Here is a 25,034-nt window from a genome sequence, read left to right as displayed (position 1 = left end):
AAACCATAAGTGACTCTTAATCTCACAAAACAAACTGAGGGTTGCTGGGGGGAGGGGTTTGGGAGAAGGGGGTGGGATTATGGACATTGGGGAGGGTATGTGCTTTGGTGAGTGCTGTGAAGTGTGTAAACCTGGTGATTCACAGACCTGTACCCCTGGGGATAAAAATATATGTTTATAAAAAATAAAAAATTAAAAAAAAAAAAGAGAGAGAGAGCGAAGGGAGTGTGTTTGCAAGTGAAATGAAGAACTATGGGGGCGCCTGGGTGGCTCAGTGGGTTAAGCTGCTGCCTTCGGCTCGGGTCATGATCTCAGGGTCCTGGGATCGAGTCCCGCATCGGGCTCTCTGCTCGGCAGGGAGCCTGCTTCCTTCTCTCTCTCTCTCTCTCTACCTGCCTCTCAGTGTACTTGTAATTTCTCTCTGTCAAATAAATAAATAAAATCTTAAAAAAAAAAAAAGAAATAAAGAACTATGTAAGAGTATCAGTCTGTCATTACAATACTAGAAGCAGAAATGCAGTAGGTCAAATAATGGCTGCTCAAATGTGTCTAAACCATAATCCTTGGAATTTGTTAGTACAATAAAATTCAATACACATAATCATACCATCTTTGTTAATTATAAACACAAGAGATGTCTTATATTTGATAGAGTATCTTTAGTAAATAGAGAGGAGGCATCATAATTAATCATGCTCAAAGCTTTCCATCTAAGATGAAGAAAATGCTTTTTCTAACCACTTTTACAGAAAATTGCATTGGAGGTACTAGGTGGTACTATAAGACAAGAAAAAAAAAGGTGCAAAGATTACAATAGGGGATGAAACTATCAATATTCTCAGATGAAATGATTGTGTATATACATATTTATTTAGAAAGAGTTATAGATAAATAATTAGGAATAATAAGTAGTTAAAAGTTAGTTCAATATACCAAAATGGATTATATATGCCAGCAAACAATTAAAAATGAAATTTATAAAAGAAATAATTTACAATATAAAATATAAATTCCATTTTTCACCTTGAAGGAATAAGACAGTTTAGAATTACCTCCCACACTATTAACTAGAAATAGGTACAAAATACAGAGGACAGCTGTTTTCAGGCAACAAAAGTAGCATAAGACCATAAACCCTAAGGAAAGAAAAAAAATAAATTGATTTCCACCATCATTCAGGTTTCTTGCATGGAGGTATTTCCCTTATTAGGGCAAATACAGAACCCAGCAACCATTCTGGGTTGAAAAGACTAAAAGCACAGTTCAGGCAGGCCAAGGTGAATAGAATTTGTAGGACAGAACACCCAAGAGGAAAAAGTTATAAAGAGAAATAATCCCCAAAACTGGAGTCTTCAATTGAATAACAATCTATGTATGTGACATCTGAAAGCTCCCAAGGTTAGAATTAGGACAAATTCTGAGGGAAGAACAATTATGAAAGACCTGTAACACAAACATTTCCTATAGCTTACAAAGGGCTGAGAAATGTCTGTGTTCCCTCCCACCAAATGAAAAGACCTCATTAAATATATTGAACATTCAGGAGAAGTCCCAGCACACCTTCTTAGTGTAACAAAATTAGCCCAGGAATAAAGGCCACTTTGGACTTGCCTTAAAATACCTTAAAAGCATGACTCATATGGAGGCATAGCATTTTGAATAAATAGTGCTGGAGCAACTGAACAATCGTAGACAAAAATACAAACCTCAATATAAACCTCACACCTTATACAAAAATTAGCTCAAGATGGGTCACAGACTTAAAAGTGAAACTGTTTATGAAGCCATGGAACTTTATGGAAAACATATGAGAAATTTTTAGGACTCAGTGGGGGTAAGAATTCTTAGACATGACAGCAGGGTAAGTCAGACTACAACAAAAATTTAGTGTTCCTTTGCCAAAGACCCTATTAAAAGGATGAAACAAGAAGCCACAGTCTGGAAGAAAACAACTGCAAACCACATTTCTGAGAAAGGCCTAGTATTTAGAAAATACGATGAACTCTGAAGACTTAAAAATAAGAAAGCAATCCAATTATGAAATGGGCAAAAAATATGAACAGATATTACAATGAAGAGAAATTTTAATATTGATGAGAAAAAGCACACAAGAAGATGTTCAGAATCATCTACTAGGAACATGACAAATTAGGAGCACAATATCAGTACATACCTACCAGAATGACTTAAAAAAAAAAAAAGACACCACCAAATGTCAGTAAAAATGAAGAGAAACTGGATTATGTATACATTGCTGGTAGAAGTTTTTTAAAATAAAACTAATAAGGTACTTATCATAAAACCCAGTAATCTCACTCTTGAGCACTTATACTAGAGAAATGAAAACTTATGTTTATAAAAAAAAATTATTCACTACAGCTTTTTTCATAAAAGCCAAAAACTAGAAAAATACTGAATGGCCTTTAATGAGTGAATGGTTGAACGAACTGTCATATATCCATACCACAGAATACCACTAAGAAATACAAATGGAAGGACCTATTGAACAAGTTGGATGGATCTCACAGTTTTGCGTTTAAATGAGAAAAGGTCATTTTCAAAATACACCTCTAAAACACCTATGAGTCAAAAAAAAATTAGAGGGAAATTTAGAAAAAATAATGAAAATTAAAATATTACAATGAAATTTGTTAAACATAGGTAAAACAGTCCTTTAAGGAAAAGTTGTGGCTTTAAAAGCTCATATTAGAAAAGAAGATCTAAAATCAATGGTCTAAGCAAGGGGTCAGTAAATGTTTTCTCTAAAGGGTACAGTAAATATTTTAAGCTTTTAGATAATACTATAGAGAGGTTACAACAACTTAACTTTGCCACTGTAATGTGAAAGCAATCACAAGCAGTATATAAACAAATTATATGACTATATACCAATAAAAGTTTATTTTTGATATAAACTGGTGGGAGGCAGATTTAACCCATAAGCCATAGCTTAGACTCCTATTATAAGTTCCCATCCAAAGACTCTAGAAAGAGAAAAAAAAAAGTAAGCCTCAAATAATGAAAAGGAATCAGTAAGAGCAGAATTCAGTTTAATAGAAAACACACACACAAAAAAATTGAAAGAAGCTAATAGCTAATTTCTAGAAAAAATCTAATATTGAAAAATCAATAGCTATTCTAATACTGATAAAATGAAAAAAGATATTAATTAACAAAATCTGGAATGAAGGAGCGAACATCACTAGAGATCCTATAAATATTTTATTGTATTTTTTAAAAGAATGAATTTATTTGCGAGAGAGAGAGTGAGTGAGAGAGAGGGAGAGAACACAAGCTGAAGGAGGCACAGAGGGAGAGGGAGAAGCAGACTCCCCACTGAGCAGGGAGCCCAAGAACCTGGAATCACAACCTGAGGTGAAGGAAGATACTTAACCAACTGAGCCACCCAGGCACCCTACAAATATTTTTAAATAATAAAATATAAAAACTTTATGGCAATTAATCCAACAATTTAGGTAAGATGGCTAAATTTTTAGAAGTCATCAATGACCAAAATGTGTAAACCTGGCGATTCACAGACCTGTACCCCTGGGGATAAAAATATATTATATCTTTATAAAAAACAAAAATTAAAAAAAAAAGAAGTCATCAATGACCAAAGCTGATGTGAATCAGTTTCGCAAATAAGCATATTTTTGCCAATAAGCAAAATATGAATAGTCACTGATCCATTAAAGAAACTTAATTTGTAATTTAAAACTCTCCCATAAAGAAAATTTCATTTTGATTTGGCACCACTGGTGAATTTTCAAACGCTTAAGGATAAATATCACTAAAACTACAAGTAACACTACCTTACACCTTGAAAATAATAAGGAATATAATATAATTATATAATTATTGAGTTAAGAATAGTTCTAAACTACCACATCTACTAAAATTAAGTGGATTAAGCAAAGCTACAGGATATAAAGTCAAATATGCAAAATTAAATTATCTTTTTTTTAAAGATTTTTAAAATTTATTTATTTGACAGACAGAGATCACAAGTAATTAGAGAGGCAGGCACAGAGAGAGGAAGGGAAGCAGGCTCCCTGCTGAGCAAAGAGCCTGATGCAGGGCTCGATCCCAGGACCCTGAAATTATGACCTGAGCCGAAGGCAGAGGCTTTAACCCACTGAGCCACCCAGGCACCCCGAATTATCTTTCTATACACGATAAACATCCAGTTAACATGTTTCATTTTTATCTGCTCTACTGAGGTGTAATTGACACAGGCAGTCATCAATTTACTCTGTGTTAAGATAAATTTATTTGTATTTTGTATAAATGGAGACATACAGTATTGGCTCTTTTCTGTTTCCCTTCTAATTCAAAATTGGAAATTTAAAGTAAAAATTTTAATTAGAATATCATCAAAGACAAGTAAAAATAATAAAAATGAAAAAAGTAAGCATAAGACCTTTATAATGAAAACTATATTAAGTTGCTGAAAGTAAAGATCTCAGTGAATGGATATAGACAATGTTCAAAGGTTGAAAGACTCAATATTATTAAGACATCAATTCTCCTTAAATTTAAAGATTCATCAAAATCCTAATTAAAACTGCAGCAGTTTTCTTTTAGAAACTGTCAAGTACAAACAAGTTCTAAAATTTATATGAAAATGCCTATAACCTAGGAAAGTTAAGCAACTGTAGAAGGGTAGAGAGTTAGAAAACTTGTACTACCTGCTTTGAAGATTTACTATAAAGTTGCAGTGAAGAAGATAGTAAAGTATTGGCATAAGAATAGCCATATAGGTCATAGAACAGTATGGAATCTAGAAATAGATCCACACATAGGTGGTCAACTGATTTTAAACCAGTATGCCAAGATAATATAATGGTGCTGAAAAACTGATATGAAAATGAGTAAAAACAAACCCCAACATTTTCCTCACCATATAGATAGAAATTAAGTGAATGGATCACAGGCCTAATTATAAAAGCTGAAAACCACAATTTTAAAAGAAAATGTGTAAGAATATATTCATGACTTTTGGGTAAAGATTTCTTAGGACACTAAGACACATATCACTACAGAAAAGACTTTTGAAACAATGGACTTTATCAAAATTAGAAAGTTCCTATTCTAAATACTTTTAACAAAATAAAAATATAAAAGTGAACAGAAAAATTATGCAATCTAACAGAGGACATATATTCAGAATATATAACGAACTCTTACAAATCAATGAGAAAAACAACCCAATTTTTTTTAAACAGCAGAAGATTTCACTGGCCCATAACACATACAAAAAAACAAACCTTCTCACCATTAATCTGAAAATGAAACCAAATGAAATATGCTTACCTAGCCATTATAAAGCCTTAAATTAAAAAGATTAACAATACCAGTGTTGACAAGAATGGAGAACAAATTGACACTTTTACACATTGTTGACAGGAATATAATACAATACAACCACTTTGCAAAATAGCAGTTTCTTATAAGGAGAAGCATAATACTTACTATACAACCAGCAGTTTTACTCTAAGTTATTTACCCAAGAATGTATGTCCAAGACAAGCCTTATACTCAAATGCCCACAGAATATTAAATGTCCACAGAAAACAAAAAGATACGGATAAATCTCAGAATCTCAAAAACTGAGTGGAAGAAGATAGAGACACACACAAAAATACATTTTGTATGATTCCATCTACGTGAAACCCTAGAAAAGTCAAATTTAAATTACACTATTAAAAAGTACATAAGTCCCTATGACCCTGCAATTGCACTAATCTTTTGGGTATTTACCCCAAAGATACAGATGTAGTGAAAAGAAGGGCCATCTGTACCCCAATGTTCATAGCAGCAATGGCCATGGTCGCCAAACTGTGGAAAGAACCAAGATGCCCTTCAACAGACTAATGGATAAGGAAGATGTGGTCCATATACACTATGGAGTATTATGCCTCCATCAGAAAGGATAAATGAATACCCAACTTCTCTATCAACATGGACGGGAGTGGAAAAGACTATGCTGAGTGAAATAAATCAAGCAGAGAGAGTCAATTATCATATGGTTTCATTATTTGTGGAACATAAGAAATAACATGGAGGACATGGGGAGATGGAGAGGAGAAAGGGGTTGGGGGAAATTGGAGGGGGAGATGAATCATGAGAGACTATGGACTCGGAAAAACAATGTGAAGGTTTTGAAGGGGCAGGGGTGGGAAGTTAGGTGAGCCTGGTGGTGGGTATTAAGGAGGGCATGTAGTGCATGGAGCACTGAGTGTGGTGCATAAACAACGAATTCTGGTACACTGAAAAGAAATTACAAAAATAAAAATAAATTTTAAAAAAGTACATAAGTGTTTGCCTGAAGCAAAGATGGATGAATTACATATGGAGCAAAAGGGAGCTTTCTGGGGTAATGGGTGGTTTTATAGGTATATAAACTGATCAAAACTCATTAAAATAGGGGCGCCTGGGTGGCTCAGTGGGTTAAGCCGCTGCCTTCGGCTCAGGTAATGATCTCGGGGTCCCGGGATCGAGCCCTACATCAAGCTCTCTGCTCAGCAGGGAGCCTGCTTCCTCCTCTCTCTCTCTCTCTCTCTGCCTGCCTCTCTGCCTACTTGTGATCTCTGTCTGTCAAATAAATAAATAAAATCTTAAAAAAAAAACTCATTAAAATGATAAAGTCCGTTGTTTCAAAAGTATACTTGGAAGGAGTATTTTTATTGAGTTCAAACAATATAAATAAATGGTCTCAATAATATTGATTTGAAAACTAGCTAGAGAAAAACAATAAATACAAAATATTAAAATCCTAAGAATAAATTAAATACGAACATGTAAATTTCTGCCTAGAAAACTAAATATTGTTACTAGGAAAAACTCAGAAACAAAATGAAGAAATGGGAAGAATATATGATGCTCATAGTTTGAAAATTTTAATACTGAAGGAGATCTATACATGCAATATAGATTTTAGTTGTACTAGATCCATGAATTCCATGCATAGCCAAACTCCATCAAGATTTTTTAAATATGGATACTGACAAACTGATTCTAAAATTTAACTAGAAATGCTAAGTATCAAGAATATTTTGGACTTAATTGAAAAAGAAGTGGACAAAGTGGAAAGATCTTACTCAACCAGATACTGACCTTTATTAAACCTAAAGCTAATTATGACAGTATGGCACAAGGATACACAGGCAAATGGGGCAGAACTGAGTGGCAAGCCATATCCAGCATTTAGGGGCACTTGATCTGTGACAGAGTGGCAGAGATAGGAGGAAGGAAGAGTTTTTTTTTTTTTTTTTAAAGATTCTATTTATTTATTTGACAGACAGAGATCACAAGTAGGCAGAGAGGCAGGCAGAGAGAGAGAGAGAGAGGAGGAAGCAGGCTTCCTGCTGAGCAGAGAGCCCGATGTGGGACTTGATCCCAGGACCCTGAGATCATGACCTGAGCCGAAGGCAGCGGCTTAACCCACTGAGCCACCCAGGCGCCCGGAAGGAAGAGTTTTTAAAGTAAATGATGATGGGTCATCCTGACATTCATATTACTCTACCTCCATTAAATTTACAGAACTCAATTCTAAATGGACTGTATGTATAAATATAAAAGATAATAAAGCAGCCAGGAGATAAGGTGGAGAAAACGTAGGCAAAAATTTCATCTATAATAGAAAAAGCATTAAGACTTGACAAATTGAGTTTCAGTAAAATTACAACTTCTGTGGACCCAAACAGAGCATATAAATGCATAGAGAAGATACAGAATGGGAGAAGATATATATAAAACATATAATCTTCAAACGAGCCATTTTCAAATACATAAAGAACCTTACAAATTACTAACAAGAAGAAAAACAACTCAATTTTTAAAAATGGGAAAGAGATTTCAATAGGCAAATCACAAAAGAATAAAAGCAAAAGACCAATAAATATGTAAGAAGATGCTCACCCATTAACCACAGGAAAATGCAAACTACAAATACGATGAAATACTTCGAACAAAAGGGCTAAAATTTAAGAATGACCATACTAAGTAACATTGAAGTTATGAAGAAACAGGAACTCTCATATGCCCCTGCAGAATTAGTAAACTTTCATAAGCACTCTGGGAAATTGTTTGGGATTATCTAGTAAAACTGAACACGTACAGTCACGTGAATCAGCAGTTCTACTCCTTGTTATTTAACCCACATACATGCACGCAAGCAAATGTGTGGCACACTCAAGGGTAATGTCAAGCAGCATCACTGCATAAAAAGCATCATTATTTTTAATAGTCTAAACCTAGAAAATTCTAAAATGCCCATCATCGGTAAAAAAGACTAGTGAATTATAGTATCCAACCACAAATGAATAAAAATGGAATAAAAATAAAACTATTACTACATGCAACATAGATGAATCTCATAAACAAAGCTGAACAAAAGACACTCCAAAACAAAAGAACATGTACTGTGCAATTTCATTTACATAAAATTCAAAAAAATACAAAGATGCCCTCATATTAAAAGTCAGAATTATAAATGAGGAGCAAGATTACTGATAGGAAAAGGAACACAAGGTGGAGGCTTTTGGGGTACTTGGAACATTGTATTTCCTGAGTTGGGTGATGGTAACATGAGTGTCTTCACTGTTTCACTGAGCTTTTATACTCTGCATTTGTGTAATTCTTGAATTTAAAACATGAATACATATCACTTCTCAGCCTTTTGGCTAAGATCAAGTATAAAACCTGAATACACACACACACACACACACACACACACACACGTATGTGTGTGTGATTTAACTCTAAGACTGTGGACTAATCTTCCAGGAATGCTCTGTGATGTGCTACCATAAATTTTTATCTATTCAGCATGAAGAAAAAGATAATGCTCATTTGTTCAATTACATGTATTATATATAATTTTGCAGATTTATTTTTGAAAGTCTGTATTTTAAACTTTTCATCACCACTGCAAAGATGCACAATGTTATCATGTTACCATTTGTGCATGTTTTTACTGTAACAGAAATAGTAACATGTTATATGACAATGGATGACAAATCCAACATGGTCACTGAACATCAGTCACCATCTCTGTTTAGGCCCTGAAATATAGTGACTTTTAAAAATGCCAGAATACAATTATGCAATATAGCACAAAATTCATAATTAGCTCTTCTCAAGAATTCTTAATTATACCTTTGTATTTACTGTGTACTGTTTCACTATGTTTGAAGATGGGAGTTGGAAAATGAGTATAAAAGATAGTTATGTATACCTCATGTTTTCAGCTGAGTCTTCTGGCATTGGAGCAACAGTTTGTACAGCTGGAAGGTTTTTGCTGGTAGCACCGTTCACAAAACTAGAAGAGGAGGAAGAGGAGGAGGACCCTGAATCCACGGCACCTGTTCCCAAAATAATAATTTTTAGCCTTAAGCATATTTAACAAAATAATTTTCATTATATCATTACTATCTGATTTTGAAGATTTAGTCATCTGAATTTCAAAACAGAATTCAACAATTAAAAAATTATTTGGCCATTATGCCCTAATAACTCTTCATAATTACAAATAATAGCTGTTGCACTAAAATCCAGTTGATTTACTTATAATATTCTAACAGAAGTACATTATTACAAATGGGGTATAAATAAAAGACATCAACAAATGAAAATAATTTTAGATAAAATGAGGCTGATAAACAATTCAAATTTAGAAATGAAAAATTTATTTTTATTGTTATATTGTAATATTTTAATTTTCACCATCTAAGATATAATTTACAACAAACTGAGCATAAATCTGTGGCCCTGAAGCATCAAATGCTTATTTTGATAAAATGATTGTTTTAAGAAGGGCTATAATGAATATAATTGTACCTGCTTTTAAAATAATGAGTTCTCCTCAACGATATCAAGATGACACTTTGGAACAGACTTTTCTATAATACACCATGTAAGTACATTAAAGAGCTGTGGAGTTGAGGGACATCTAGTGTTCCTGAATATTATCTTATCTCACACTATTTCTCATAAAACTGAACTGCTACTGGGATTCTGCTGCAACACTAACCTGCCCAAACTGCCAAAACACTAAACACAACTGCCAAAAACTAAACTGGACAATGGGCCCAGTTTAAGTGTAGGTATAAAAAATGTGTGTGTGTGTGTGTGTGTGTGTGTGTGTGTGTGTGTAGGTGTGTCTGTACATATTTCTGAGGAGGACATTTAATTACTTACATTTTATTTTCCACTGTAATATTATGTACTTTATACTATCATTATATTTCTTGCTATCATCACTTTCTGTATCTATTATTAATTCATAAAATAGAAATTATAAGGAAATATAACTTGTTTCATATAAAGGTAAAAAAGAGGTAATATAATTTTCCTTTAACCTCTCTCTCAAAAATTAGGAATTATTCATTAGACACTAAATGTAGACTTCTTTCAACTATACTGGCATATTTTCAAAATCTTAACATGTTTTTTGATATATATTTTGGTAAAACAGTATTTTTCTTTCTATTTTCTAGAAAGCAGAATGAATATATAGAATGAGATTATAAACTATATAGAAAAACTTTGAAGTCTTCAGACAAGGTGGATATATTTATTTATAATATAGATAAACTAAGGGTGTTATGTTCTTTAACACAATGCCATTACTAATGTTTATTTGCTAATATAAATATACTTAATAGAGTATATTCTACTTACTAAAACCCCATAAATGTGTTGGTCATGATATGTCAGACTCAGGTGGTATGATAAACAAGATAGATACAGAAAGCACATAGAAGAGCTATGAAATTCATAAAAATGGGAAGAATCTAAGTAATGATAATAGATGGAAAAGTTCAAGGCTATACAGTTTGGAGAAGAGAAGGCTACTATAGTCAGGGAAGAAAAGTCAGGGATCATCTTGCGTTGTATAAATACCTAAAACGGAATCACAAAGATTTGGGTAAGGATTTATTTAGCTAATAATCAACAGGAACATTTCTGGAAATTTACATAAATAAAGGTTATTTTAGGCAGGCTTTTAAAATTTGTAGTGATTTGGAATTTTCTGTTCCTAGTCATTAGGAAAATGTTGGACAATGAATTAGATACAACTGTAATCTAAGTACATAAATTAATTCAATGTCAAATAATGGTTCTTATTCACATGCATTTTTTTCCCCATCACCTTGAGGCTCTTGCAAACCATTCAGGTTCTTAGGGGAGCTCTGCCTTTCCTTAGAGGATTTTGCAAAAAATATACATTAGGATTCAACCAGTAAATGTCACTAAATCTATTTTCTATCACTAACATATTTTGTGATATTCTTGATACTGTTTACTAATTTTTATATATCAAACTCCAATGTTTAAATTATCTTTTGGTTTTCCTCCCCAAATAACTTTCAGCAATCTGATTTAACTCTGAAAGTAAACAGCACTGTGTTTTGAGAGGACTCAAAACAAAAACAATAGTGTCCTCTAAAATGACCACTAAAAATGTCTTAGAAGTACAGATAAATTCTAAAAGGTGGTAACATAAAGTAGAACCTTCTTAAAGATTATGACAATCCCAAATGATTAGAGCAATTTAATTTTCAAGATAAAATAAGCAGAAAAATGAAGATAAAGAAAACAGAAAGAAAAAGATGAGGTATCACAAAAATATATAAGGACAATACCTGTTGTATTAATCATACTTTTTGGTGTAGCTCCAGTAGCAGCAAATATATTAGAAGTACTGCCAGTTGGCAGCCCACTTCCAGCAGCAGTGGCTCCCACAGTGGTTACAGCCAAACTACCTGGAGGTGGCTTCTTAACAGGTACCACAACACTCCTGGAAAGTAAGAAGTGATGGAAAATAACCAACACAAGGTTTAAGATGAAATCCAACCCTGCTACGACATAGTCAGTCAACATTTAATTGTCCTTTCTTTTTCTTTCTCTCTCTTTCTTTCTTTCTTTCTTTTTATTTCTGAGTCCAATTTCATTGGTGAAGGAGATATGGACATTAGGATATATTGTGAAATGTGTTCACTTTTATTCATTTGGTAAATGTTTAAGTAGAATGTGGAGTTTTCTTAAGATGGCTTGTAGTAAAGCTATAATCATGATTCTGGAAAAACTGGGAAAATGTGTGCTCAAGTTAGAATATTTTGCATCTGCATAGTTTTTTGGCAAAATATGCATAAAATGTCCTTCTTACCCATATTATATTCTCCATTTGTAAAATAATCGTAACATAAAAACCATTCCAAAAGCCAGATTCTGAAGCTTCTTCATAGTAAAGCTAAAAATTAACCAAAGACTACTGAATAACATCTAATGGCATAATAAGATTACAGTTTATTTTTCTGAAAAATAAATTTAGTTATTTTTCATAGTTGTTATAATGAAAAAGAACTCAATGATACACTCGATACTCAGTTAAAGATCTATTTAGCTTTCAAGACTTGACATTTTGAACACAGGTGTTTCCCATGTTACTTTAACATAGATGAATTTCACACTAAAAAGTTCTGAATTTGTCATTGTGTTAACCTGAAGTAAATTTAAAAATTTTTTAAATGAGTATAATTTTAAAAGATAAACTATTTATCTAAAATAATAAGTATCTTTATTTCTAAATAAAGTAGTGAAGCTTCATTCTTCTCAAAGTATACAGACTGAAACTTCATAGAAAAAGTATTTACCAGTATTACTCAACCATCATTGAGCTTTTTCATCTAGAGAGTAGATGTATGAGATGCTATAAGCTCAAATGTAATGCTTGAAAACTAATGACTGACAGTACAAAACTCTCCAAACTAAACTAGTTCTCGTAAATATGCCTATAGACATTTTAAAAATTTTAATTGTCCCATTAAAAAGCTTTACTTAAAATCATATTAGTGGCTTATCCTCAAGTAAGTCTATAGCTTAAGCTTCCTTAATAACATTGTTTTTCCTAGAAACACTTATGTTGCTGTCTTCAATGATTTCTTCAATATCAAAAAGCTAAATTTATAAGAATAATTACTCTCAATTTAAGGAATACTTAAAACTTTTTTTGTGACCAAATGTATTGCAGTCTTAAATAATTTTACTCATGCCAAAAAATTTCTACATTATCTCTTTCTGGATATTTTCTTCTTTACTCTTTATAGGTGGGATCTAATTCATTAGACTCAATCTTGAACTCTTAACTATCTTATCTAATTTCCAAAAGTACACTTTATGCTTTCAACCCTTTCACTGGCCATTCCTCATCCAATGCCTTCATTTATTACATTGAGAAGCCATGTGACATTATGGAAAGAATACAGGACATGGAGCTAGAAGACTAAATCTTGAGACCTAAATCACTCTCAAGTTGTGTGATTTTAAATTTCAGTTCTTCATTGCAAATATGGCAAGATGTATGCCATATACTTCACATTTAACTGGAGAAATTAAATGAGATTGTATTTAAAAGGGTTTTTTTTTTTTTTAGCATAAGCTGTCTTATAAATGTTATTATTACCACTGTGTAAAGTGAAATAATTCTCTGCCTACATCATATAAGGTAGGTGGTTATACTGCTCTATCAAAAGAAAAAAAACTAGTATTTTGGGTTTATCGTCAAAACTCTTCTCTAAACTTCTAAACTGTTGAGATGCACTATTTTCCTGGATGTCCAGCAAGAAGACAAAATTATCAACTCTCAATTTGAAAAAAAGTTATTAGTAATCTATAACACTTTTTTTTAAACAACTCATTAAAATCTCTGTGGATAAAATAAGAAACACGGGCTGGTTTACAGTGCTGTGAGACAGATTTATATATTGTAGGAGAATTATCACCCAAAATTCCTAATTAACAGGTCATCACCAAATTTGGGCAGAAATTTTTATTAACGGACTACTACAGCATCTTGTCAAGTGCTGAGGCTATGCAAAATATATTATGAAAAACAGTTATATTAATGAGAGAAAAAAATTTTATCTCAACAACCTGTAACAATAGCTTGTAAATAAATATAAACAATATTAAATGCCAGTCTTCTAAAGAACAGAAAGCATCTGCTTCAATAGCAATTAATGTAAAAGTCTTCAGAAACTTCATTGACAGTGAACATAGAAAATCTGGTAGTGCAAAATGGCGTTTAAATATAGTAAAGCAGTCAGAATGGCTAAAATCAACAAGTCAGGAAATGACAGAGGCTGGCGAGGATGCGGAGAAAGGGGAACCCTCCTACACTGTTGGTGGGAATGCAAGCTGGTGCAGCCACTCTGGAAAACAGCATGGAGGTTCCTCAAAATGTTGAAAATAGAACTGCCCTATGACCCAGCAATTGCACTATTGGGTATTTACCCTAAAGATACAAAGGGGCACATGCACCCGAATGTTTATAGCAGCAATGTCCACAACAGCCAAACTATGGAAAGAACCTAGATGTCCATCAACAGATGAATGGATCAAGAAGATGTGGTATATATACACAATGGAATACTATGCAGCCATCAAAAGAAATGAAATCTTGCCATTTGCAACAACATGGATGGAACTAGAGCGTATCATGCTTAGCGAAATAAGTCAAGCAGAGAAAGACAACTATCATATGATCTCCCTGATATGAGGAAATGGTGATGCAACATGGAGGCTTAAGTGGGTAGAAGAAAAATAAATGAAACAAGATGGGATTGGGAGAGAGACAAACCATAAGTGACTCTTAATCTCACAAAACAAACTGAGGGTTGCTGGGGGGAGGGGGTTTGGGAGAAGGAGGTGGGATTATGGACATTGGGGAGGGTATGTGCTTGGGTGAGTGCTGTGAAGTGTGTAAACCTGGTGATTCACAGACCTGTACCCCTGGGGATAAAAATATATGTTTATAAAAAATAAAAAATTAAAAAAAAATAAAATAAAAATTGAGAATGGCACTAACATAAAAAAAAAAAAAATAAATAAATATAGTAAAACAGTGGCTAAAAAACCCAGTTTTCAATGACAGATGGATCAGAGTTAGAATTCGACCTTCCACAATTTCTAGCTTTGTGGTATTAGGCAAGTAAATCTCTCTAAGTTCCATTCTCCTCACCTTTAAAATGAGACTCATAAAAGTTTGTAGCTTATAAGATTTTTAGAAAGATGTAGTATAAAATACATATAAAATGTTTAGCACTTTGCCTGTAATATCATGTGATCTATAGCAATTGTTAGGACTGCTATAGCTTCCAAAAGTGCTGATGCAACCTAGGTCTGCACCAGCAACACTACACAGTTTTGAAAGAAGTGATAATCCTGACATCCTTTTTGATTGTCAGACTTCATAAACAAAATCTTGTGTGCAGTTTTAGGCATCAGATTTCAAGAATAATGACAAACAGCATCATGCCCATAAAAGAAAAAGTCATGGGAGGGAAGGCTGAGAGACCAGAAAATTATAGTTAAACAAACAAACAAACAAACAAAACAAACAAAAAAACAACTTTTTTTTAAAATCTGAAGGTATATGAAAAGGAAAGAAGAAGAAACTATCTATCTCCCTATCAAATTAAAACCAACAGGAAGAAGGTTCTCTAGTAACTTTTATGAGCTCCAGTTTCCAACTCCTGATGTGTTCAAATGACTAGGATAATCATGTCACCAGAGCTGGGTTGAGAGAGGTGGGAAGCTGGCTTTGACTGACTTCTCAGATCCTGTCTCAGTCTACAACTTCATGCAGCCTACTCTTTCTTCTTTGAGTATAATGGCCAGATGGTTTACAGAATCAGAGTACAGTACATTCTGTTCCTTAATATCATTCCTTCAACACTGCCCATTCCCTAACACATCAAAACATTCTGTTTCCTAACAATCTACTTTATAAATAATCCACAAGTTTGCATTTATTAATATGCATTGATTAACATATTATGTGAAAACTGAACTTTTAGCTCTTACAAGATCTTCTTTCAGTGACTCAACATGTTCTACTTGGTAACTTATTCTATCCGTACCAAAAGGCTTAACCTTACCTAGGAGTCTTCATAATTATTGTGGGTACCCATTTTGATTCCATAAATACGCTAAAGTATACATAAAATTCTGAAGTGCATACACTTTTTCTAGGGTGAGCAAATAATTATCTGGGTTTCAAAAATACAGCCACAAAAAAGTTAAGACCCACCAATATAGACTATTAACATATTCCACTCTCCTTCTAGATCTGCTATTCATACAGTTGCGTACATAGAATCCTCTATACTACACACACATTACCAACTGCATTTTTCTATCTCAAGAACATTGTTTCCATGTTTTCCTACACAATTTCACAATTCTGCTCCATAACCTTAAGACAGCAAACTATAAATAAGTAGATTATTCCTCTGTACTACATAAAACTCATGCATACTCTAAGGTTGTGAAGGTTATCATCAAAACAGCACAAGTCAAGAAATTATTCAATCTAACTCACATAAACAAAATGTTCCTTTCAGTGATTAACTATGTTTTGTGATAGAGTAAGTGATATATAATACATATAAATGTAAATTTTCCATCACTGAATTTATCCTATCTCAAAACCAGAAATTTGGGCTGTAATCTGAGATTCATTTGTTCATTTATTCAACAAATACTTACTGAGCCTCTGACAGTAAGGTGAGGTGTGGTTCTAAATTCTGACATATAGAAATATATAGAACAAACAAAACCTCTGCCTTCATGGAACTTATATTCCAATATGGAGAGACACAAGATACAATAACATGAATGGGTTAATACAGTATATGAGATGGAAAGTGCTATGAGAAAAATAAAGCACAGACAAGAATAAGGAGAACTGCTTAGAGAAGACTTACTAAAAATAGTAGTATTTGAGGAAACACTGGAAGGTGTAGGAGGAGCAAGCTATAAGATATCCAGGAAAGAGTGTAAGACTGTCACAGGCATGGTTTGTTTCCTTCTCCTAATGTCATCCATGCTATTCCTTCTGTTCCACAAATTATAAATGAAACCACATGAAAATTGTTTTTCTCTGCTTAACTTATTTCATTCAGCATAATCTCCTCTAGTTCCATCCATGGTATGCAAAAGTTGGGCTTTCATCTTTTCTGAAGGCTGAGTAATATTCCATTGTGTATAGGGACCACATCTTCTTTATCCATTTGCCTGTTGAAGGGGGTATCTTGGCTCTTTCCACAGTTTAGCTCTTGTGGACGTTGCTGCTATTGGGGCACCAATGGCCCTTCTTTTTACCCCATCTGTGTCTTTGGGGTAAATACCCAGCAGTGCCATTGCTGGGTCTTCAGATAGTTCTATTTTTAATTTTTTTTTTAAGACTCTCCACACTGTTTTCCAATGTGGCTGCACCAGCTTGCATTCTCACTAACAGTGTAATAGAGTTCCCTTTTCCCGATATCCTTTCCAACATATGTTGTTTCTTGCCTTGTCAATTTTGGCCATTCTAACTGGCTAAACTGGTAAGGTCTTAACAAACCATGAAAGACTATGGACTATGGGAAACAAACTGAAGGTTTCAGGCGGGGGAGATGGGCTAGCCCAGACTTGGGTATTAAGGAGGGCATGCATTGCATGGAGCACTGGGTGTTACATGCAAACAATGAATCATGGAACACATGGAACATCAAAAATTAATGATGTAATGTATGGTGAGTAACATAATAAAATAAAAAAAAATGCAAAAGCAAAAGCAAAAGCAAAAAAAAAAAAAAAAAAAAGAGTGTCACAGGTAGTGGGACCAGGAAGAAGGCTAGTGTTGAGTCTAGAAGATGTGGAGGCTTGTTAGAGGTGAGACCAAGGTAAGCGGGGTTCTGATCATAGGTCCTTATAGTCCATTGTAAAGACGTTGGCTTTTTCTCACAGTGGATCAGAAGCTACTAAAACCTTATGAACAAGGGAGGAATTTGATCTCAGGTTAAGGAGGACCATTCTGGCAGTTGTATTAAGGATACACTTAATGGGGGAAGGGAAAGTAGTAGGAGTTTAGTGTAATAAACCAAGCAAGAAATGATGTAGTTTGGATCGGAATGGCAAAATATAGTCAATATTTTCACTATATTAAGAAGGTAGAGAAAACAGCACTTGTGGAAGACTGGATGTGAGTGTGAGAGTAAAGTCAAAGAAGATGTAAAGATTTTTGCCTTAAGCAGAATGAAGGGCAGAGCTGCCATTAACTAAGATAGGGGCGAACATGGTTGGAGCAGTTATTAATCATCCAAATATATTGAAAAAAACTATTGGATAGAGGTATCTCTAATTGAGGAGAGAGGACTGGGCTGAGACATAAATTTGGGAATCATCAACGTAAATGCTATTTAATGGCAGGAAATTGGATGAAATCACTGAAGAAGTGAGTTCAAGTGGATAGGAGAAGTGGTTCAAGGACAGAGTCTTGGAGAGTCCATTAATTATTTCTGTGGCTCTTATAAAAAGATTCTTAGTTTATCTGTATATTCAAGATTTGGCCTATGTATAAAGTAAAATAGTGAAGATAAGGGTTTTTCAATAGTGACTCATCAAGGCAAATGAGTTTTGCAATTGTTTGTGACACCCTAAAAGAATCCCTTTCTTCTTTCTGCTCCCTCTCTCTTTTCTGTAACACTTATTGAGCACTGACAGGTTAAAGGAATACAACTTCCCTGACAAGTTTGAGGGATAAAAAGAAAGTAAGATATAACCAATGCCTTAGAGATACCTGAAGGAAATACAAGAAACCAACAAATCAACTGTGCAATATATTTCAATAACTGCTTTGATCAAAGTTATGCACAGGATCTTTCAGGAACACAATGGATATGCATTATCTGGGAACAGTGAGCTGAATCTAAAAGTAGCACAATAGGAATTAGCCAAGAGGAGAAAAAGTTCAGTAATAAAGCCTTAGTGAGGCAAAGACATAGGAAAAAACATAGTAGACTGAAGGAACTGAAAATACATCCTTATCACTGATAAAAGGTAAGGACGTTTCAAACTACGAAGCTCATCATCTTTTGTTTTGTAATATATTTTGTAATAAGCAAAAAATTATTTCAGAATTTTTATCAGTTTTGCATTTAAGAAAAATGACTCTGGCAGAAATGTGGAAGATACACTGGCTGGGGTGGTGGAGACCTGGAAATAGTGAGGCCAATTAGGAGATAAGACAAAGAATCCACTTGAGATTCTTTGTCCAAAGTGAGCTGATAGCTTTGGGAATGGACATGTCCTATCTTTTCTGGAACTCAGGTCTTTTAACCAAGTTCAAAAATAGCTATCTGCTACTTTTTTAAGACTCATTACAAGATCATTTCATTTATGATAGGGTTTGGAACTTTATGGGACTTTTAAGGAATAATGCATTATTTTATATGCTGACAAAGCCAAAGAGAATAAAAGTAATATCACACAACTAATTTTGTAATCCATTATTATTATTATTGAGATCCATTATTAATGACCAATTCTCCTAATTTCCAGATTAACACTCTTCCCTAGCAAGGCTTATATAAATGCTAAACATTTATCTGGAAAGAAAAAATTGAAGCTTAGGAAAGAAACAATGCTACTGACTTTAGGCTGACACTACAATTTATTGCAGCTCATCAGATATCACAAGGCTACTGCTATGACATTTTCATGTTTTATATGTCTTTATTTTGTAAAATATTTAGAATACCAATGAAAAAATATGTATAAGAAATAATTGAGTATTTCATTAATCTACTCCTTAAAGAGAGATACTTTTTCAGCTCACTGACTTGTCTGTGAAAATGCCAGGAGAGACAAAGGCAACATTAGGGACATTAGGATACCATCATGCTTAGTCAAAACTGCATCTTCCGGCAACTGGCCTTAAAATACTATACCCAGGACACTTGGGAGCATAATGAAAGCTGGAATTTCAGTGCCTAGACTTCATAGATACCTTGAAATGTAAAGGTTGGCAGACTTTTAATCAGTTTGGCTTACAATTACTTATTCATCCTTTAAGTGATACAAGCAAAACACTTCACAAAAATTAGTAAAGGAAGAGAAATGGAAGTCCTCAGCAGTAATTGTAATTTTTAATAATCTTTAATCAATGTAGGTAGATTCCATCACGTATACCAAACATTTCTTTATTATTTTCCCTAAATTGTCATCCTTAGCATTAATGTTAAAAATGTTAATATTAGAAAGCTAGAGAGAAAATAGCTACCCAAATCTTATCCTTTAAGTTTAATAATATAAAGGCTATCTATATTGCTTTTTTAGTCCTATAATATTTACAAATTTTATTTTAGAGATTTTCTTATTCAGAGAATAAAACACTTGAAAGTGAGGAAATTAGGTTTGAATGGAAAAATATACAGAACATTCTGCCTGAACTTATCAAACCCAGTGATTCAAATATAAGTGGGATTGTAAAATCAAAAGAGATGAAATATAAATCATGAAAGATCGATGTTTTTTATCCAGAGAAGCAACACAATTGTGAGTTTTTTGTTATATCCCAGACATAAAATAATTTTCCAAAACACAGTAACAGTTAAAAGGAAGAAGCATATTGCCCCCCCCCCCCATCTTTTGTCCAAACTAAGGCGTGGGGGGGAGGTGCGGAGAAATAGCTTAGAAATCCCTGGGGAATTAAGACTGACCTAAATCACAAATATATACCAAAATCTCCAAAAATAAAATCATGTGGACATATAAGATTACAATCTTAACATAAAAGATAGGATAAAACTTAATTGGTGGTTTTAGAGAAAAGCATTACACCAACCTAAAAGTTACACAGGTACTAATGTATAAAAAATATAGCTCAGCTAGAGTATTTTATAAATTATAAATCTATATTTAAATCTATCAAAAGAGATTGCATTGCTGGGGAACTTCTATGATGAGATTATTAAGCACTTCTCTCCAAAATAAAACCATGATAATGTTATCATTTCCTAACTGTATTTTCTCTATATAAGGTGTTTCCTCACTATAGAATAGTACCAGTGAATTGCTAGCATTTTCAGTGCTTTGCAATCATAAAAACGAATTTGTTAGGGCCACTCAGTGTAATCAGACATTTATGAAAATCTGTACAGGTGATGACTGGAAGAAATGGAGGAAAAAGCATCAGTACTTTCCAGATATGTTAATAAGACTATTTATACAGTATTTCATAATACATTGTGAGAAAATAATACTGACAGAAAAGTTTTATTTTAGGTAAGTCTAAATGTTTCTAAAATTGAGGTTGTAATTTAACTAAAGAAAATATTATAAATCTCACAACTGAAATTCATAAATGCTCCATCCCAAGTGGGGAGAAACACCCTATGTGGAACACAAGTTAACATAACTCAAATTACATCAGTTGTTTTAGGAAGCTATTTTCAAATTTGCTGTATAGAATGAGTATAAAGAATACATTGTTAGCATGCTTAGAATAAAACCAATAAACTGTTGGTTAACAAAAGTAAAATCCTAGGTGATCTCCATTGGGATTGAGCACTATTATCAGGAAGCATGATTTAGTTACAGAGAAAGGAGCAACTAAGACTGTAGCTATTTTTCAACTAAAGGTAAAAATGAAAAATATATTATTGGTAGAGTAAGACCCATGATAATTCTGTGTTTGAAACTGGTAGTCATCAGGACTTTGTTTCTGAGTCCTGTCATCTTGGATCCTATTTTCAAGGAATTCAATCTGATGTTAAAAGACATGTCATAACTTGGATTTCAGATTTTAGTGCTTCAGAAATATGTTTATATACTTCATAATGTAATTATAGCTACCTTAAGACAGATAAGGCAAATGGTAGCAATATATTGGAAGTATAATTGAAAAATGCAGTTGTCCAGAAGCACTTGTGGGGATGATGCCTCTGAAAAGCTGCTCAAAGCTCTAGAGTTTGAAGTTAAATTTTTGATGTTGTCACTCTCAATCTATTGAATGGCTGACAGACAATCAAACCCGTCTGGCTGGCTGGCAGCTCATTTTGCTGGCAGGTGGCAAACAATTAGACACACCAATTTGTGCCTCCTGATGACATTAAAGCATGAAACTAAGTTGTATGCAGGGCCTAGTGATTTGTGTGAAAGCATTTCAAAAATAATACTCTTTGCCGTGGCAACTCATTTCAGACTGCCACCTCCCATTATGGCTTTGAGCAGTGAAGACGACAGACTTGAGTTACGTGCAGTGCAAGGCCGCTTCTGTTCAATCCGTCATCAGCGCCCCCTGAGACCTCAATCCCCTCCTTTCATCAATATCACCTCATCATTTACATTTGATAGTACTTGAGCTACTGCATATATTAACTACACTAGAGACCCTTTTCCTAAAAAGAACTGAAGTATGCTTTGTGTGCCTCGATTTCATTTCTACTTATGCAATTTAGAATAATGATCCCACTCCCACTGCACTTTGCACAAATGCTACAAGGAACAAATGGAAAGTTCTATTTTTTTTAAAGCAATATTCACTAAAGTGTAATAAATTTTGAGTAGCTGAGAATATTGGCACTTTTGTTGTTTTAATGAAAACATTGTTCTAAGAATAATTCAAATTAAAACAAAAAATGTTGAATTTTTATTTCACTGGATTCTCTTATGCAAATCAGAATAATTCTCTGTATTTATTTGTTTTGTATTCTAACAAAATTTAAATATATAATTGAAAAGTAAGTGGAACACAAAATTTTTATGATCCTAAGTTAAATTACTGTAACATTTTTATAAAGATATACAATTACAGATACTTACATACACATGTTTACATACACTTATAAAGACAGATGCACATATATCCAGGAGACATAAACCGAATATGTGAAATAGAGGACATCAATCTGAGATGACATAAGCAACATCCAAGAAACTATATGAATGAATATCCAAATAAAATATTAACACAAACTGTTAGAAAAAATATTTTCCTACATTTTAACCCTCCTTTTTTCAGTTTTTTAAAATTCTGAGACTTAACACATTTTAACTTGTGTGACAATTTTTGCAAACATTTCATCTCCATTTACCACTCTCTAAGTTCAATGTAGAACACACTGTTTTTATCCATCTTTATATTAACATGATGACTGATGCTATTTATATTTTCACAATAAAATGTTCAAGAAGTATCTGTAGGTCAGGTATTAAAATCTTTAAAGGTAAAAGTTTAATTAATATCTATATATAAAAAAGATAATCTGCCTAACTGAAAATGCCTTTACTGCCATACCTCTAACCCTTAATACTAAAAAATGTACAAAGCAGTATGGCTATCTTGGAAAAGCAAAACAGAATAGCTAGTACATTTTGATTATGTGTTTATTTTTGACACTCCGGTTTAAGAACCATTTGATTTTCTAACTTGAATTTTTCTCTCTAAAAAACAATTGTTTACCAATCATCTTACACACACATATAAATTTTGGGTGGGGAAAGTGTTTTTAACTTCAATCACAATTTAATTCAGATGGTAAACACATTCTTTAGTTTACATGCTAATATGTAAATATTAGTCCCAGTATCAATGTTAAGTACTATTAGTAATTATAACTAACCTCAAATAATGTTTCTAATGCTGTATAAGTTTTTAAATAGTAGGATAAATTACATGAACAAATTCTTAGGTTCTAAAATGTTTTATCCTGCTTCTGTGGACTATCATTTTTATGGCATATATAATGGAACAGAATAAAGTCTGGTGGTCCTCAACTTTAAACCCTTGTATGATTTAACATTTGAGTGCAGATATATGAGCCACCTTATAGTTTAGAAACTTAAAATGCCTTTCAACAATATTTACTTTCAAACGCATGCCTCAAAATATGGCTTTTACATTGATTTTGAAAATTCCACACATATATTCAGATGATAATGCACATTTTCAAATTTTTTCCATCCTTGGATTTAAAACTCGAATTTGAATTTTATTACTTAAAGGAAGCTTCTTTGGTCTCCAGCAATTATTACAGTTTTTAGTGTTATGATATAGGAACTTTAGAGCCAGATTAGACCAGAGAGATAGGACCTATCCCTCCCCCATTTTATCCATGAAACAAATCCAAAAAGATAGAAGTACTTCCTCAAGGTAGTGTAGTCACTGATGATGGATTATAATCAGAATCTGCATTTCCCTATTCTGAATTTAACATGCTGTCTTGCATACCATATTGAAACATCTTTTTGAGATGTATTATTTAAGTGCTTTACTATGAGATCTGGTTTTTATATTCATATAAATTGATATATATATTGATATAAATTGATATTTGATATTCTATGTATTTTAGCATTTTAGTAATTTTGTATTTTAGTAATACTTATATTACTAAATATAAGGTTTTTGAGCTCCTTCTAATATTTTTAAAAATAAACTCTAGTTTTCCTTCTGTGTTTAGAGCACTATGAATAGTAAGTTTGGTACCCACCTGTCAAAGGAATGAAACTGCATAGGAAGAATAGCTTGCGCTTCTCTCTTCAATGTTGGGTCTGGGTATGGAATAGGTTCAGGTCCACATTCTGCAATTTCAACTGGGGCAGCCACAAGACTTTTCAAGATCTCCTTGACATTGATGCCTTTGGTTTGACTAATGCTAGATATGGATGGTGCAGGTTTCAACAGTTCACTGGGGTTCTCAGTTAAGCTTTCCTGTGATTTTTTCACTTCAGATGACAAAGTGGATAACAGTTCACTCATGGCATCAGGGCCTGTGCCCGTCTCCAATTCTGCCCCATTCAGGATGCTAGCCACTTGCTCCTCTCCAATTCCTGAATCTGTATGTGGAATGGAACTTTCTAGCTGAATATCTTCACCGGGCGTTGGTGTTTCTTTTTCCTTTATAGTGTCTGGAAATGTAGCAGGAGTTTCTGTAATAAAAGAAACTGGTTTAAACAAAAAGCTTCACAAGTGAAAATTCAGTATTATTAATAAAATATTCTCACATATTGGAATAAAGAAAATAAGACCTGTGGGAAACAAAGAAAAATCTGCTAAGTGGATGTGCATAACAACACAACTGGATTGAAACATATCATCCATGTACATCTGCCACTTTGTTCGGGAAGCCTCAACAGAACCCTATTTCTTTTAAAAGCCATGTGGCATTTCAAAACTGATGTCTTTAAAAGTGTGGAGA

At 33.3% G+C, this 25,034-nt stretch overlaps 1 protein-coding gene across 6 annotated transcripts in view; it reads right to left on the bottom strand.

Annotated features, from left to right (window-relative positions):
* NBEA (neurobeachin) overlaps positions 1-25,034 on the bottom strand; it is a 667,546-nt gene that overhangs the window by 387,325 nt on the left and 255,187 nt on the right. For all 6 annotated transcript variants that reach the window (XM_082700384.1, XM_082700385.1, XM_082700381.1 and 3 more), the window contains 3 exons: positions 24,327-24,765; positions 11,652-11,806; positions 9,242-9,368 (listed from right to left, as the gene is read on the bottom strand). In XM_082700384.1, coding sequence (XP_082556510.1) covers positions 9,242-9,368; positions 11,652-11,806; positions 24,327-24,765 — 721 coding nt within the window. The remainder of the gene's footprint in view (positions 1-9,241; positions 9,369-11,651; positions 11,807-24,326; positions 24,766-25,034) is intronic.

This window comes from Mustela nivalis, assembly GCF_964662115.1.
Source record: "Mustela nivalis genome assembly, chromosome: 15".
Classification (NCBI taxonomy): domain Eukaryota; kingdom Metazoa; phylum Chordata; class Mammalia; order Carnivora; family Mustelidae; genus Mustela; species Mustela nivalis.
Note: the sequence above shows the minus strand (reverse complement) of the source record. Positions and strands in the feature narration are given on the sequence as shown.